Source organism: Mustela nivalis (genome assembly GCF_964662115.1).
Source record: "Mustela nivalis genome assembly, chromosome: 1".
In the NCBI taxonomy this organism is placed as follows: domain Eukaryota; kingdom Metazoa; phylum Chordata; class Mammalia; order Carnivora; family Mustelidae; genus Mustela; species Mustela nivalis.
Window position 1 is genome coordinate 38,133,076 of NC_139020.1, and position 18,271 is coordinate 38,151,346.

The window sequence follows — 18,271 nt, forward strand, 5'->3', positions numbered from 1 at the left end:
TTAAAAAAAAAAAAAGGAAAGAAAGAAAAAGAAAAACCCTAACAGAACAACTTAAACACTATTTAAACAAGTTGGAAACTGAGTAGGTTTCATGGTCATAAAATGAAAATAATAAATATAATCTTGACAAATACTAGACATAATATTTTAGAAAATAAAGTACAGGGGTCCCTAGAGGCTCAGTCTGTTAATTGTCTCTTGACAAATCAAAATCTCTTGATTTTGGCTCAGGTCATGATCTCAGGGTTGTGAGTTGGAGCCCTGTGTCAAGCTCTGCACTAGGCATGGAGGCTGCTTTAGATTCTATCTTTCTTCCTCTCCCTTTGCCCCTCTCAGCTCACTCTCAAAAAAGGAAGGAGGAAGGAAGTGAGGGAAGGAAGGAAGGAAGGAAGGAAGGAAGGAAGGAAGGAAGTTCCTTCCTTCTCTTTTGTTCTGTTTTATACTTTAGCATCAAACCATAGACCAAGATACATTTTAGGTAGATTAAAATATGACAATAAAAATGTTAGATGACAGCACAAATCTATATGTGTATAACCACATCATAGCTAAAGTATTTCAAATCATGACCCATAAGTCAGACATCATAACACAAAAGTTTGATAGATTTGATTACATAAAGTTATAATGCTTATCCATCACTGAAAAGATAATAAATGAAGAATAAGTAAAACTCGCTAAAAATATTCATCTTTCTATGGAGAAAGCTGTTGAAACAGAAAATTTGAATAGAAAAATGGTCAAAATGAGTAAGTATCCATTTCAAATTAATGAATTCATATGGGCAAAAGCAGTTAGACACATTTATGGAAACTTATAAATACTAAATATTTAACACTTAGCAATATTACATTGGCAATTTTTTAAAAAAAATTTAACATCTGATGTTAGTTTTATGGGGGGAATCCTTCAGATGTAGATGCTACAGGATAAATTCATACCATCTTTCTACAACATAATTTGGCACTATTTATCAAATGCCTTTAAATAATGTTTATGCCAACTGGTTCAGCAATAGCATGTTTCAGAATTTACCTTCAGGAAATGAAATAGGTACAAAGATGTATGAACAGGAGTGATTTTTCAGTTCCCCCAAAGAGTGCTCAGTTCTGAGTGATATTCAGCAAACAAATTGGAAATGATTTATGACTATCTGCATTTGGGGACTTAAGCAAGAAGTGGGGTTGGAAACTGGTTCTGAAGTGTCTAAACAAGTAATAAGATTGGGGAATTCTAAGACATGACAAGTTTATATTTTGCTTCATTTTTTCCTGTTTTTCTTTTTTTATAATTTTTATATTTACAGCCAATGCCAGAAATTAAGGAAAATACAAGAAATATATAATAAAAATATATTAACAATAGCTTCCATAACAAATTAACTTTTTAATGCACAGTGTTTTTAAAATAAACTTTTTATAATTTCTATTTTTATTATTTATTTATTTATTTTCCCCTTGTGCAGTTTGGTGCATGTATTTTTAATTGGGCAATTTTCTTCCAGGTGGAGACTGAATAATCTATTTCCATACCTACTCTTGTAGCTTCTCTCATTTTCAATTTATGTCTCCTGAGATCACCCTGGAGAGTTGCATGTGGGATGTGTTTTTATTGGCTGGACCTTCATTCTGTTGTTCAGAACACAGATCACATAGTTACATTCAACTGAAGTGAAGCTGGAAAATGTTTAGCTCTGTGCATGGAAAGAAGAGGAAAAAGTTTTTAATTAGCTAGAAATATCTTCCCCAATATATCCTTCTGATCACCAAATATTTCTTCACCTCTTCTTCTGACACCAACAACTGCCATACTCTGTCCAAAAAGACAACCTAATGTCCCATCAAGCCAATGTAACTAACTCAAAGACTAAGATCTTCAAATACCCAAAATATCCTCTTCATCATATCTGGATATATTAGTCTGGAGACAAATGAATCAGAAGACAAATTATTATTACTCCTCTCTACCCATACACAAAATACAGTGCAAGAACAAAGCCATGAGGAAGTGCTTCTTAATATAAGTGCTCCCATTTGGAAATGAAGAAAGGAAACACTGAGTAGTCATTATCCATAACAATTATGAAAACATGCCAGACTAGCCTTAAAGGATCCCTCTGCCTTGGCAGTAGTTGTAATTCCTTGAAGAAATGGAATTCTCTTCTCTACACTTATTTGCTTCCTGCAGTTCTACCCCACGGGAAGTTCAACCTGTCAGTTATATTCCATGGGCACATTTGGAGTGTATGTTTGGGAATATGTACTTCATGGGAACTGCACAGCTTTTATACTCTACCTCTTGCATTCAACCATCAACCTATTGCATTCAACCTCAAACAACTGAGGTTGTTTGAAGTTTTAAGTGGACTTTTTCCCCCTATCTAAATATATGCTACTTTCTCATAATAGTTTCATTAAAACACATTAGACTCCTAATATGTTATATTCATGTGCCAATTATCATACTTCAAGATCTTTTGAAAGCATAATTTCCAGGCCCAATTTATTTTTTTACTTTCTCCTTCCCCAAAATCCCTCCTTTAGAATATAAGTAGTTACTATAAGGATATTGGCAACACGGTCTTGGGAGGGTAGACAGTATACTTAACCTGATCTTTGCAGTAGGCTTAGTGGGTTTTGTTGTTCAAATCTCACTCCGTTTTATCCCTTATTGTGTGGCTTCTGTAGGTAGTTGATTTTCTAAAATTTTGAAGTTCCCAGTTGTCTAGGTTTTCTTTTGATCTTTTCTTTTCTGCTTGAAAACTGGTGATCCTTTGCTGGGTTCATCTCTTTCCTGTAATTTTACTAGAGACCAAATGTGAAAGTATATTATTAATCTGTATCTCTCCAGCTACTTTATCTAAAACTACAAGTCAAATAGGCAGTTAATCCTCTACACTGAGTATTCATTTTCCTCCTTCTGTCAATCACATTTAACCCAATTTGTAACAACCTCCTCTCCTTGAAATATGTTCTTTCCTTTGATCAACTACAATGTACTCTGTGGGATATTTTTCTATCTCACTGTTTTCTCCTTCTCAATCAGCTCTGCTGGAAGCACTTTCTCTTCTAGGACTTTATATATGGGAGTTCCTTAGTTCAGTTTTTAGACTTCTTTTCCTCTCTATCTAGACTTACTCCCTTGGGGAGTTCATCAATTGCTATAGCTTTAAATAAGATTTATATGATAATAAATTCCAAGTTATCATTTCAGTCCCAGCATTTCCCATGACACAGTTTTATTTTTTAAGTGAGCCAGCTGTATCCATCACACTAAAAAATATACATGTGTGTACACACACATACACACACACAGTCACACATATATTCAGAAGGAGAAGAGGAAGAAAAGGCATAAACCATGCAAAATTATACATGTTTATTTGACCTGACACCTGGGTGGCTCAGTTGGTTAAGTGTGGGACTCTTGATTTCAGCTCAGGTCATGATCCCAGTTCAGGGTCATGAGATTGAGCACCACTTTAGGCTCCATGCTGAATGGGGAGTCTGCTTAATATTCTCTCTCCTCTGCCTCTGCCCTTCCCCCACCCTAATGTGCTCTCCCTCCCATTTAAAAAAAATTATATATGTATATTTGTTTATCCAGTCTTACAATGTATAGTCAATGACAACTGTGATTGATGTGGCAAATGTTATAGCCCCAGGTATGTTTTATAAATGAATATCTGTTGACTAGATGGTTGGTTTAATACACATTAATGAAATTTTATTTCAATAGAAATGTGCTAATTTTTAAAAGAACTCATTCCAATGCAAATATATATATTCTATGCTTAAATAAGACATCATTGGTGTGATGTTTTATTCTCTTCTCTAGATCCCAATGCTCTGGCTGGCCAGACTGGCCCTGATCATGCTCTTATAGGAGGAATAGTGGCCGTAGTTGTATTTGTGACGCTGTGTTCTATATTTCTGCTTGGTCGATATCTGGCAAGACATAAAGGTAGGTAATATTTAACAGAGTATTCTTATCTTAAGTTTAACAAAAAACATTCTGAAGACTAGCTTTATCGTGAACAATTAAATGAGTATACGTATATATGTGACACAGAAAGAGATTTAAATATGAAATTACTTCATAGAAATCTTGATTATTTTACTTAATGAAGGTTGGTTTCGTTTAACAAAATAATGTCTAACCAATAGCCAAAGGTCACAGAGTGAGTCACTGGCTCAGGAAAAAAAAAAAACAGAAAAGAAGAAGAAGAAAGAAAAAAGGAAAAAACAAAAACAAGTTTATAATTTATCTCTTAGACTGACATTCAACTATAATATTAAACATTTGGTCAACATTTTTTGTTTGTAGGTTTATAGATATACATATGGCCATATTAGTGAAGAAAATATGTAATTTTTTTTTGCAATGAGCTAGGTAGCAAACTATTGACATAATCTTCTTTTAAGGGAAGTTTTCAAAATGAGGATGACACGTTTGATGTGATCATTATCAACATCTTAACAAAGGACCCTGATTGCTACAGCTGCACAGAGCACATGGTCTATATCCATCATTAAAGAAATCAAACTACTCATCACCCACACTAGTTAGGCAGTTGCCTCTAGTCAACCTGGCCACAGCTTCACCTATAATATATATCTGAAAACTGAAAGATAGTGTGCAACAGTAGAAGAATGAATTGTGTGGTTTATTATGTCACAGAATATGTTCCAACATATAAGAAATCTGGCACAAGCTTCTTCATAAGTGAATGTAGCTTTAATGCTGGCTATCTTACCATTCTCACAGAATTGACATATATATATATATATATTTTTTTTTTTTTTTCTTCCAATACCCACAGGAACATACTTAACAAATGAAGCTAAAGGGGCTGAAGATGCACCGGATGCTGACACAGCCATTATCAATGCTGAAGGCAGCCAAGTCAATGCTGAAGAGAAAAAAGAGTATTTCATTTAAAATGCAGGCCAAGATTATGAGTTTTCTTTACCAGGCTGGCTGCTGGAGAAAACTGGCTATCATCTTTCAGAATTCATTTCTACCATCTTCTGCTACCTTTATTAACTTCCATACCGTACTGCTATCAGTAGCCAGTGTATACCAACAATCAGCTGTCGAAAGCATCATTCTTTAATTACTGTACCATCCATAATGCAGGACATTTCTTACTGCCTAAATTCCACACCATTGCTCTTTTAACATACAGTGCTTGAATATACAGCCTTAACAATGTTAATCATCTCCTTGGATCATGGTATTGAATTGTTTTTATACGTTGAAAAAAAGTATGCAAAGGTGTTTTTGTTTTTGTTTTTTGCCCTCATTTTTTTCCCTTTAAATCATAAATTTTGTCAGTGTACCACTGGACAGTTTTTACAAGGAACAGGATTAGGTAAAGACCTAATACATCTAAGTTTAATCAGAAATTAGAGGTTTACAACAATGTTTTCTACATGTCTGCCTTCAAAGACATGTTTGGAAACATACGCCCTAGAAAACACAACTGAAAATACTGTAGAATATATTCTGGAATGTTTGAAATAATACTGGTGAAGCTGTATCAATTTGCTATTTAAAAATATAGTATTTGATACAGGAGCCATGTGTGTATGCATTGCAATCATGACATGACATCTTATATAATTATATAGATCTGACCATTTGGTTATTTTAGTTTCATTTACCAAAACATTTTTATAAACATTTTACTGCTTCAGGAATCACAAAGATTTCATTCATTTTTCTAATTTGATTCTATAATTTATTTGCTCCATAAAGACTCACCTGCCTAAACAAAATTGAAGTATCCATAGGGCACAATTTTGAGACATTTAGTATCTGTATATAGTGCATATAATAAATCCAATTAAACATTATTTGATACATATTTAACTTTTTTGGCTGTAGGTAATTCAGTCATAAGTAAGCATTTTCTAATGTCCATTATATCCCTTTAGATATTACTTAAACCAATATTATAAGTAGATAACATGTATTAGTATTTTTGTCTGTATGTCCTAGCACTGTTCAACAACAAATTTTTCTAGTTCTTGTTAATTTTTATTTGTTATACAATGGAAGCACAATGTTATAAGGAAAGGTAATTTTAAGCTAACAACCAGTGCACAGCCTCAGGTTTTAAATTACAACCACAGTTGAATAATAACCTAAAAGTAAACTCTTAGTTTGCTAAAAATTTACAAATTTTAATTTGGCAGTTCCAGAGCTGCTTACCTATGTTGGTTTGCCAAAAAGAAGTGTTTAAGACATGTTTTCTGTATAAATGAACTAATTCTTTATATTAAATTCCTGTCTATGCATTTTGTGAGGTACAAACTTATGAACAGTTAGTGATGGAGAATTTCTGCCATGCTTTTAACTCCAAGGTGAAAGTCTCTTTCTCTGGATTATTTCTGAAATTTTGGTGTATTTAACATTAAGAAATGCTGTATTCTTAAATATGACAGAGTCAATCTAAAGTCATATTATTTCTTCTAGTAAAATACAATACTGCTAGATTAGTTCTCATTAAATTTATTATATGCTAAAAATTAAAAATCCAGTTAGATAAAAATTGTTTTCCCATTCACAAGCATTGCACCTTTAAGAAGAAAACAAATATGACAATACGGTAGCTACACTTGTGATGTCTGAAAGTATGATGGCCTATGGTTTTAAAAATAATATCTTGGAATTTATTTTTGGGAAATGAGAATGGTTGAGTATGACATCATGTATTAATATCAAATGGAAGACAAGGGTGCTGTATCTTAGATTATTTATCAGAAAAGTATAAACTTTTAAAGACAACGTTAGAATTTTTAAATTGTTTTTTTTTATTGTTGAAGCATTTATCTTGTTGATTTCTCACAAAAGAAAAAGGACGATGTCAGTCAAGCAGCACTTTTTCAGAATATACAGAACATAAATAATATGATGTGGTTGAGTGTTAACATAATAAATCATATACAGTATGACATTTTAAGGAAATAAGTCTGCATTGATGTGATTGCATGCTTGTTTTTACAGTTCACTCCATACCATCTGTGGAAAAATGCAATAATATGTTAATATAGTATGGTAGTTTGAGAGAATCAGGTAGGTGCTACTAGACACATTGAAACTAGAATAGGTTTATAAACTGTTCATATCTTTCAATGCATAATCTTTAGAAAGACTCCACAAAACAAAATCCATCCTGTTAGTACAAAATGGAAAGGTTCTTATTACAGAAGTAAGTCGTATAAACTGCATCATCAATTACTATTTAAAACTTAATTTCAGGATGCACTTACAAAATTGCTACTCTTCATAGATGCTGTATTTACATCCCTTTTCATTTTGTCTATATTCTACTTGCTCCAACTGCTAAATTGTTGCCTAAATAACTCAATCATTATTTATAGCACTATAAAATTAGACATCAAAAATTGGTTGTATTTCAAAATTTTTGACTCTTTTAACCCTTTAGAGTAATATAAAAAGCCAATAGAACTCTTTAAAAGAAACTAATATTTTAAGATTTGTGAGCTCTAATGAAATGTTTAGCCAGTTAAAATAGTTAGATTTGAATTAGGTATCATTTTTAGTTCTTGAAAAATATAGCAATAGAACTGTATTTTACTCTCTTTAAAATTTATTCTATTTCCACCAAACAAGGGAATAAATTATAAAAATTCTACACATTTCTATAAAAATCAGGAAAAAATACAAAAATGGGACCATGTTGATTGCAATGTGTGAAATGTGCACATGTGTATGCACACAGCCAAATTCTGTCTCTGCTTGTTGAGCACAGTAGCTATGGAACTGAATGGAAGGAGTGTGAACACACATATACCCCTAGTAGAGTATGAGACATTATTCTTTACCCAAAGTAGCTATTCTCTGCCAGTGTACTGTTTACAGTGTAAATTGATTGTCTTCCATCTAAAAAGTGTAAACAGCATTCTTTTTTTTTTCCCATTTTTGAGTGTCCTAGATGGGATGATTATTAAAATTAGGAAGAAAAAGGAAAGTTTATGAATGCAAGAGCAAAGATGGAGCACATGAGCACATGACATGTGTGTTTGTGTGGGTGTGGGTGTGGCTGTGGCTGTGCGTGTGTGAGAGAGAAAGAGAGAGAGAGAGAGATTTCAACTTGTTTTCTTTTACCAGAGAACCCAAGAAGCAGTTTAAGGAACCTGATATTGGAGTTTAATCTAGAAACTGGATGATCTCATATTGATTCAAGATGCTTAATATTGCATTGAAACCCAACAATTAAAATAGAGAAAGAAAACTAACTTTCCTAAATATGGCAAAGAAGCTAACACCTCATTTATTTTTATTTCTTTGTAAAAATATAAATATCTCAGTAAAAAGGACAGGCTCACTTGTAATTATGTACTCATGACTGTAACAGCATTGAGATTCCATATAGACACATGTACAGCAGCTGTTTGACCGTGATGGTTCTTCCATGTAACATACCAGTTAACGTGTAATTTAGTGCCACTTATTGCAAAGTGTTACCAAGGGGAACATTTAAAATACATTTTATTTTCCTTTGGACATAAGGATAATTTTATGAATGATAAATATGAAATTCATGTTATGTTTTTTAATTGTGAAGAAAATGCAAAACCTCATAACTTTCTGCAACTTCCCCATTATATTGCGGATTACTTAGAGCCCACGAAAAATGCCCAATATTATCTCCCTTTGCAAATGGTAATCTGTGATGAATATACAAAGCAAAACAAACAAACAAAAAGAACTGGAAACCACAGCTGAAAGAAATGAAACACCTAATAAGAATTACTGAGTAATGCTTTTTATTAAGTGGCACAAAGTACACACTAAAAACTATGCAAAATATAGGTAACTACAGTGTACGTACATGTAAGTATCTTGTACTTGCTGTGTATGGATGTTGGAAACCCATGTAATTATAATATGCATTTTGAATATTGGGAAAGAGGAAATCTTAGTGTAGATAATAGAATTTGTTTTGAAATATACACTGGCAATATTGAAATATACTCAGTGCAATATCTGCAATTCTATTGCTGGATACTAATGCAAAGGGATTTTAAAGAATTCTTTAACACAGTCCGAGAGGTTGCTAATCTTCACCTCCCACACACTAAAACATTAATTAAAAATATAATTGATTCAACAACAGACACTTTAAGTTTTTTTATTTAATCATGAATGTGACACAATAAAATTATTTGGCCTAGTTTTTAACACTACTGGAGACAAAGAAATAACCTGAGTTGTAAACTTTAATAACTAATTGAATTTGAAATTCTTAAGCTTTTTTTGAAATGTGTGTATATTTTAATAGATTACAGTACTTTTATTATAAGTACAAATTTATTCAATCAAAGAACATAGGTTACCATTAATTAATAGTTAAAGTCACTATATCTTAATGGGGATTTTTTGGGACCTTTTTTCTGTTGTTTTTTTCCCCCTTTCTCTCCCTATTCTGTCCCAGACATACCCTTTGCACTTATACCCTTCCAAAGGCAATGGATTGAAAGAAAGTAGCAAAATTATAAAGAGAGCTAAAGGGGACAACATACAAGAATGGGTTCTAAACTCATCAGCATTTTTATGTATTGAGATTATTAATATTGAATGCAATAGTTATTGGATATAGCTGGTAAGTTCTCTGCCATGCATACTTACAATAATCCTTCTACCTCTCACTTTTAACATGGGCTATGATATAGAAGAAATAATTATTTACAGGATATCCCAGGAAGCACTCTTTGGGACTAACATGCAGTCCTCTCCCCAGCCCCTGGGAAATCTCAAAAGCCAATTTCTTTTATTGTATTCAATGGTGTATGGATTTGCATTTGTTTTTCCTTTCCTATCATTAACTTTTCCTATAGGCAAAATATGCTAACTTTATAAGGATAGTTCTTCTCATGCCTACTTAGTATTTCAATGTAATATAAGTGTGTTGATTTTTAAAAAATAATTTAAATGGCAACACTTTGGAATCCAATCTTACATTTCATTTAATATTTAAAATGCAACAGTTTCTTATAAATCAATACTGTACTTTTAAGTAAAAATTATGTATGTGATTTATTTTCCCAAGAACTGTTATCTATGTAAGACAAAAATTTAAGTATTTATAACTGCCTCCTTATTAACAAATAATATCTGAATAATGAATGCAAAGTATTGCCACAAATCCCCACTTTATTCTGTCTGCTTAGACATAATATGAATTTTTCAAATGATGTAATTTAATTATTCTAAAAGGAAATTACATTTTAAAAGCAATTTTTCCTAAGGATGAAAAAAAAAAGATGCAAGAAACTATTTAAAATTATGTTAAATCTATAAAATATGTTTAATGTAGGATGTTTCTATGTTATGTGGTTATGTTAAAAATATATTTGGTCAAATCTTTACCATCTTTTCCATATATATATATATATATATATATATATATATATATATATATAAGTGACAAGAAATGTATGGTTATTTTGGAGAGAATGGGCCCACATGTGAAAAAGATGTAAAGAAGAAACACTATTTTCCCCTATAAAACATACTGTATATTTCAAAAGAAGAAAAGTTAAAAGATATTTGAAGATTGCAGGGGCAAAAGAAAAACCTACCAGGGCTCAGCACTTAAGCACTTTTCCCACATCCAGGGTCAGAACAGCAGTGAATCCCACACGGACTTTTGAATGCCACATTACACTTCTCTTATACACAGTACTGTCAAACCTCAAATGTTTTCTTTCTTCAAATGCTTTTCCTTGTACATGATACTAGTAGACAGTTTTCTCTTTATATTTGCTGATAGTGAAAGTTATATGCAATAAAATGTTTGATGGTTGAAAGCAGTGGTCACCAGTTGGTTAAAAAAAAGTATGAAATGTAAACTGAATTGTTATCTCTCTATCCTTTTTGCTTTTCTCTGTGTTTCTGATGTATTGAATGATTCTCATAAATAGAAGAATAATTTAGAGATTTGTCAAAACTAGGACTCTTTCTCCTTATAAGTGTATAAAATTTTAATCTCGTTACAAATTTATTTAACTGTACCTGCTGTACTTATTGTAGATTCAATGATGCAGTTAAGGATTAACCCACGAGTTTGGGATTACTGACCTATTTTCTTCATATTCAGTTCACATCAGTATTTGTGAATTGGTTGTTTAGCTTTTCACTCAACCAAAAAGTATTCCCTCAAGAAAGCTCCATTTTTATCATAAGTATTTTAACATAATCAACATTGGAACAAGTCTGCCATGTTAAAAAAAAAAAAATTTAAAGACTTATCTCAGAAAATGGTACCCAGAAATGCAGGTGTTCCCAGTAATGTAGCTTCAAAAATAAAATGTTATATTTATATGACATGAAATTCATAACTTTTGGAAGGGTATATTGATGACAACATAAAAATAAATTCTGTGCTATAAAGATTTGCCCAAATTAAAAAAAAAAAACTGCACAGAAGATAAAGAACCACAATTATTGAATCTACTGTTATCATAAACATTTTCAAAAAACAAAATGCATATTGTAATATTAGGTACATGACACTTGCATGTTGCTATGCCTATATACTTACAAAGTATTCAATGTGTACTTAGTGGCGCTTAAAATATGTCATGTACAACTCTTAAAAACATTCTTACAGGGTTCCCATTTGCACTTCATTTTTCAGTAAAGTCTTGTCAGAAAAAAATTGTCTGATACATATGGAAAAATAAAATTTGAATTTTAGTTATCTGTTGGACATTACTGAATTGTCTATTCATTTAGTTCATTTTCTTAGGTCTGAAAGCAGACAATGAAAGATGGAACTTTCTTCCCACTGACAAGTTATAAAGGATGTCACAAAACACATTCCTTTATACCAAACACATTATTTTGTGTATCTTTTTCAACTGACTACATTATTCATTCATTTTAGATTTTCTCAGTGATGCCTAATTTCCTTGTAAATTTCTAAGTGAAAGTTTTAAAAATTAAATGGTAGTAAAAATGTTATCTTATTTGTACAACATTTAATCGTTACTCCTTGGAAAATATGAACCTTGTAATATGCTGACTAAGGGTAAAAAAAAAAAATGTTGCTGACTTAGGGAAATTTGCTTGAAATTGCCAAAATTTCAAAACTCTGTAAAGGTAATTTTGCATTCACTTATGTGTGTTTACTAATGTTGACTAGGAACAGAAGCAAAAATACCTAAACTTATTTTTTTTAATTTCCACATTCTAACCAGTATTATATATTTCAACTACCTAAGATAATACAATTAATAATATATCCATCCTAAGCTTATGCCAATAAGAATTTGAGATAAGCTTTTAAATTTATGGGGGATTTTCTTTGTGTCTTTGGAAGTTCACTTACCATAAGGTATTTTATAGTCTACTTTAAATAACAGATTTTGTTATACAGGGTAAGCCAAAGGCTGTACAAGAATTAGTGTCATTGGGTCTGATATTTGTGTTAGACCATGAGATATTCCATTAAAATTTATCTGTAAATACAAGGAAAGATTTTGTATCTGGTTTATTTTATTAAATAACATTTTATTTCTTTTAATTCATTATTCCCAGCAAAAACAACCCTGTAATACAATTTAGCACATTTGATTCTATATCAAAGATAGAATTCAACATGTCTGAAAGAAAATGATATTTGAAATAATCACATTCATTGACACAATCTTTGTTTTTATTTTCTGATAGCCAAAATGCCCACTCTTATATAGCTCATGTGTATATATACATGTGTCTATGTAGAAATGTGTGTACAAACATATAGAAACCTAGGACACTCATGTTTCCTAGATAAAACTCAACTCTGTGTTCTCATATTGGCAATTGTTGTTTCTGTCAAAATATCCTTTGGCATTTTTTTTTTAAATCAAGGAGGCATACTGGGAATTTATTTAATTCACTAAAGGGTAGAGTTAAGTTTAAGCATTCTTAATAATTGCATAGTGGCTTCAGTCCGTGAGAGGGACCTTCATTAAATGACAATCTTGGGATGATGCTAAAAATACTGTACACTTTTTTAAATCAAGAAGTTGAAGGAAATGCATAGTTTTAACATTTTTTCAAATGATATTTTATTTGTTTTGGGCAATTTAAGGATATTTTAATGCATTGAAATCTAGCAAATAAGAAACATATAAGGATGGGCGCCTGGGTGGCTCAGTGGGTTAAGCCACTGCCTTCGGCTCAGGTCATGATCTCAGGGTCCTGGGATAGAGGGAGGCCCGCATCCGGCTCTCTGCTCAGCAGGGAGCCTGCTTCCCTCTCTCTCTCTCTGCCTGCCTCTCCATCTACTTGTGATTTCTGTCAAATAAATAAATAAAATCTTAAAAAAAAAGAAACATATAAGGAAAAGATTAAAAGGAAAAAGCATTTTCCTAGTTGCATTTTAAATGCCATTTAGGGCTACTCTATATTGCATGTTATTTAATGAAAACATAATTATTGAACACCTATTATATATAATCAGTCCACTTTATGAAGTACACTAGGAAACTGAATATAGCATTCTATACCCAAACTGTTAAAATATTAGTAATTAAATCATCCTCTCAAGTAATGGCCACATTCTGTATTTTTGGCATTCTTATGTTGGACAGAGGAGTGGGGTAATTCTGTTTCTAATTTAAAAAAGGTGTTATGAAAGAAAACTTATGATTTAATCAAACTTAAAAGTAAATAAATAGTATATCTTTCAAACCAGTGTTCATGGTCTTAAATTCGATGGCTATCTCTCTCTGAAGATTTTAAATGCTGATTTTTAAAAAAATAGATCTGAATAATGAGCTAATACTTTATTATGCTAGAAAAATCTAGAAAATTAACTCATTTTCTGAGGAGTGGCCATAACAATGACTAGAGAGTGTACATTATTATTAAAAGTTCTAAAAACACATGCCCTGCACATACTATCAAAACCTGAATTCACTTTGCCTTTACTAACCTAAATCCTTATATAGATGGAGGGTGCATATAATCTGATAACATGGCAGTTTTAAGAAATATATTTTCACATAGATTGGAGACAGTGGGGGCCTTTCAAACTAATGAATTATTTCTGGAAAATAGCATAATACCCCTGAAATATGACAATCACTCACTCTAATATTTGAAAACACATTTAACTATTAAAACTGGTATATGGGAAACATATGTCTTCTTTTTTTTTTTTAATTTTTTATTTTTTATAAACATATATTTTTATCCCCAGGGGTACAGGTCTGTGAATCACCAGGTTTACACACTTCACAGCACTCACCAAAGCACATACCCTCCCCAATGTCCATAATCCCACCCTCATCTCCCAAGCCCCCTCCCCACAGCAACCCTCTGTTTGTTTTGTGAGATTAAGAGTCACTTATGGTTTGTCTCCCTCCCAATCCCATCTTGTTTCATTTATTCTTCTCCTACCCACTTAAGCCTCCATGTTGCATCACCACTTCCTCATATCAGGGAGATCATATGTCTTCTTTAATCACAAATTAAGAGAGTATCGGGAAGTGGAATATTTTTTTTTAATGTATTGGGAGAGAAAAATGATTAAAAGGCAATTGGAAAATTCCTAAAGACAATGTGTGTCTATTTGTCAATTTTATCATATGGGAGCATGTCCTAATACCCTTTTGCCAGAAATCAGGGAAACTTTACAAAATTGGATCTCAAAGGGTCAGTGACCCCACATATTCCCATGGTCTGACTCCATGGCAAGAGGATTTTGGAATCTAAGGACTCACACTCTAACCATATAATCTACCAATTGCATATTTATTTGCTTCAAAAGTAACTTTAAAATTAGATTTGTTTCCATGAAAATATAAGCTATCAGCTTTATTCCTTTACTATAAAATTAATTCCCACGCTTCAAGTAAACAACACTTAAATTAACTTTAAATAACACTTATATTATCTTGTGTGACACTAAAGTCCCTTCTTTGGCCTCTAGGTGTCATAGAGGACAATAGTATTTTTAATCATATTTGGCTTATAGATTTTCCGCTAATTGGTTGGAGTCGTGTTATACTGGACATACACATAGTACTTAGCTCAGAGACTGGGGCACAGTTCAAGTCCAACCATGAACTCCAGCCTAAGAATCTGCAATAACTTTACACCAAACGTCATATTCCCAGCTGCAGAAACACCTTTCACCCACGTTTTTCTTCCTTGTATGCAGCCACTAGCTATGATCTTTGTGCTAAGATATTATAATACGGCTCCTATTTCCCTTTCCTGACATACAGCTCCTAAAAAACTTGGAATCTCCAAAAGTACTAAGTGTCTTTTTGTATGTTATGACTGGTGGCTGAGGGTTTCTGGATAGCCTCAGGATAGAAGCTGATTGCCAGGGGAACCATCCAGATGATCAGAGGGTTGGAATTTTCAGCCCCAGATCCTGACCTCTGAGAGAGGAGAGGGTAGGAGGTAATCACCAATGGACAATGATTTAATCCATCATGCCTATGTAATGAAGCCCCCATAAAAATCCCCAAAGTATGGCAACATTTGTAGAGCTTGCTACTTGATGAACATGGCTGGTTGCTCAGAGGGTGGAGAGTTTGGGGAAGGACTGGAAATCTCCACTCCTCTTTCTCCATACCTTGCCCCATGCATCTCTTCCCTCTAGCTATACCTGAGGTATAATCTTTGTAATCTAGTAAGTAAACTTCTTTCCTGATTTTTGTGAGCAGTTCTAGCAAATGTTCAAAACTAAGGAAGGAGTGTGCTTGATTTGTAACTAAGTTGGACAGAAGTTGTGGTTAACCTGGGGACCCCCCCATTGGCATTTGGCATCTGAACTTAGGACTGGTCTTGTAAGACTGAGCCCTTAATCTGTGGGGTCTGGACTAACTCTAGGCACCTCATTTCAGAACTGAGGGATACTGTAGGACACAGAGGGTGTCAGAGTATTAGCTGATGTGAGAATCTTCAATACCCCCCATCCACCCTACAAAGACACTTAGAATATAGAAGTATTCAATAAGAGTAGAGAGTGGATTCTCTTTTCACACACAGTGTGATTCTTTAAATTCAGATGCTCCTTCAGAGTTGGAGAAGAAAGATTGTTTTCCCCTCAGAAGATAATTTTTAAAAAATCTTCAAAACTAACACCACATTTTAATAAAGAGAAAACAAGCATAGGAGGTCACATACATGCTAATTCAGTGAGAGTCAGATTTAGAACTTAAATCTAGCTCCTGAACTCTATCACCTCTCTATTGTGCAATTGTGTGCCTTTGGGGCCATCGATGCTCCTTTCCATAAGAATATTTGTAGAGCATTAGTGTTTATCCATCAGAGGCATAATCTATACTGCAGGGATCTTAGTCACCATTGTTGAAATTTGTAAGATTCGGAGCTTCTTTTAGTGCCTTCACAAATGAATGATTATAATACAACCATAATGTAAATTGTATTTAATGAGGTTGCTGGCAGTAAGTAGGAACCTAACTAGAGATTTGCTTTATTTTTTCTATGGGGTTTGTGGAAGAGAAAGGGGCAGTTTGGGAACACAGCGATCCATGGAGATAAAAACTGAACAACTTTCTACTAATAGAAGACTTGGATACCCTAGGGAGCATAAAGATGTTGGGGAGGATATGATGGAAATAAAGACATTTTCCCAATTTATTGTACAAATCGATTTAGAGCTCTGGAGGCAAATCCATTGAAATACCAGTGAAGATTATCTTTGCATAGGCAGTCAAAGCCCAAAACAACAAGCAAATATTTTTTTTTTTAAACAACAAGCAAATTAAAGCAACAAATTCCATTTATTGAAAAAATAGGCACATTTTGTCAAATATATAAATATGAACCAATTTAAGTCCAAATCTGTATAGCTAGGGGTCTGCTTACATTGATAATAATCTCAGGCAAGACTAGATCTTACGTGGAAAGACTTGGTAAGCATTGGCTTACGATTTCCACGAACAATAGGGCTGGCTTCATGGGTGAGTGTCCAGTAGAGGTGCACAGGACTTCAAACTAAACAGGGCCTCATGTTTGGAGTTCAATGCCCTGTGGTACCATTTTGAGGTTCTTAAAATTTTTCTTAGAATGCAATATCTTTTAAGTGAAGTCTGATGGAGCAATGGAGTATGTGCTAAGGGTTTGGAGCTCTAGTTTCTCTGTGATTCTGCCTCCCACCACCTCTTTGCCTACCAAGACAAGTTCTTAGATGCTTATTCTCCACTCATACCTAGTAACCACCACAGCCCATTGTTCCAGGAGGATCCCAGGCTCAATCTAAGGGAAACGTAGGTCAGGATGTCCTTGCCCCAAGTATGGAGTCACAAGACAAGCCAGGTGCTGAAGTGGATCTATACATATCATATGAATGGTCCCATGTCCAATGAATGGCAAATATGAGTCTTACAAGTAGATTCAACAACAATACAAGAAATGAATTTTTTTTCCTGATATTTGAACAAAGAATGTCATGGTTTCATTTTGCAGAGAGCCCCACAAATTATGTAGCTGGCTCTGTTCACCATTTCAGTAACATAGCAACTACCAATTATTTTCGAAACTATCATTAGACTGACCTTTGACTATCTTCGATGCCTTGATTTAATGGGTGTATGATAGGATATGAAATAATGTTTCTTCTCTTTTTTGGTTAAACATTCTACGAGTCTTCTCAGTTCTCTAAATCAGGAGAGACACACACAGGTCATTTTACTGGTTGTCAATCCTAAGGCAAAAGTTGCTTAGGAAATTAACATTTTCAGTTTTTATTTCTATGTTCTAATCCCTGTGTGAACAATAAAACTAAAAAATTGAAAGATGGTATATTCTTTTGAAAACAAATAATCCGGGGGGCCTGGGTGGCTCAGTGAGTTAAAGCTTCTGCTTTCGGCTCAGGTCATGGTCTCAGGGTCCTGGGATCGAGCCCCACATCGGGCTCTCTGCTCAGCGGGAAGCCTGCTTCCTCCTCTCTCTCTCTCTGCCTGCCTCTCTGCCTACTTGTGATCTCTGTCAAATAAATAAATAAAATCTTAAAAAAAAAAAAGAAAGAAAACAAATAATCCAAATTATATACATAAAATATATGGCCCAGTGTTCTTTTATATAACTCAGGGAGGGAATTGGCTAATCATTTCAGAACAAGGCATCAGTTTGATGTGACAATTATAGTGGCAACAATAAAAACAAAAAGACAAGCCAACAAGATAGCACAACCTGAATAATAGATTAAATAATAAATGGCAAATAAAAGTAAATAGCAACTTATTTCTCCTTTATGATTGAAGTTGAG

The 18,271-nt window shown here is 33.2% G+C and overlaps 1 protein-coding gene across 5 annotated transcripts in view; it reads left to right on the plus strand.

Annotated features, from left to right (window-relative positions):
• The window catches only part of CADM2 (cell adhesion molecule 2), a 1,080,612-nt gene extending 1,067,843 nt beyond the window's left edge, over positions 1-12,769 (plus strand). For 3 of the 5 annotated variants that reach the window (XM_082738271.1, XM_082738272.1, XM_082738275.1), the window contains 2 exons: positions 3,838-3,963; positions 4,823-12,768. In XM_082738271.1, the coding sequence (XP_082594397.1) occupies positions 3,838-3,963; positions 4,823-4,941 (245 nt within the window). In that variant the 3' untranslated portion in view covers positions 4,942-12,768. Of the gene's footprint in view, positions 1-3,837; positions 3,964-4,822 lie in introns of all 5 variants that reach the window. The other 2 variants (XM_082738274.1, XM_082738273.1) reach the window with 2 other exon arrangements.
• The last annotated feature ends 5,502 nt before the right edge of the window (positions 12,770-18,271 follow it).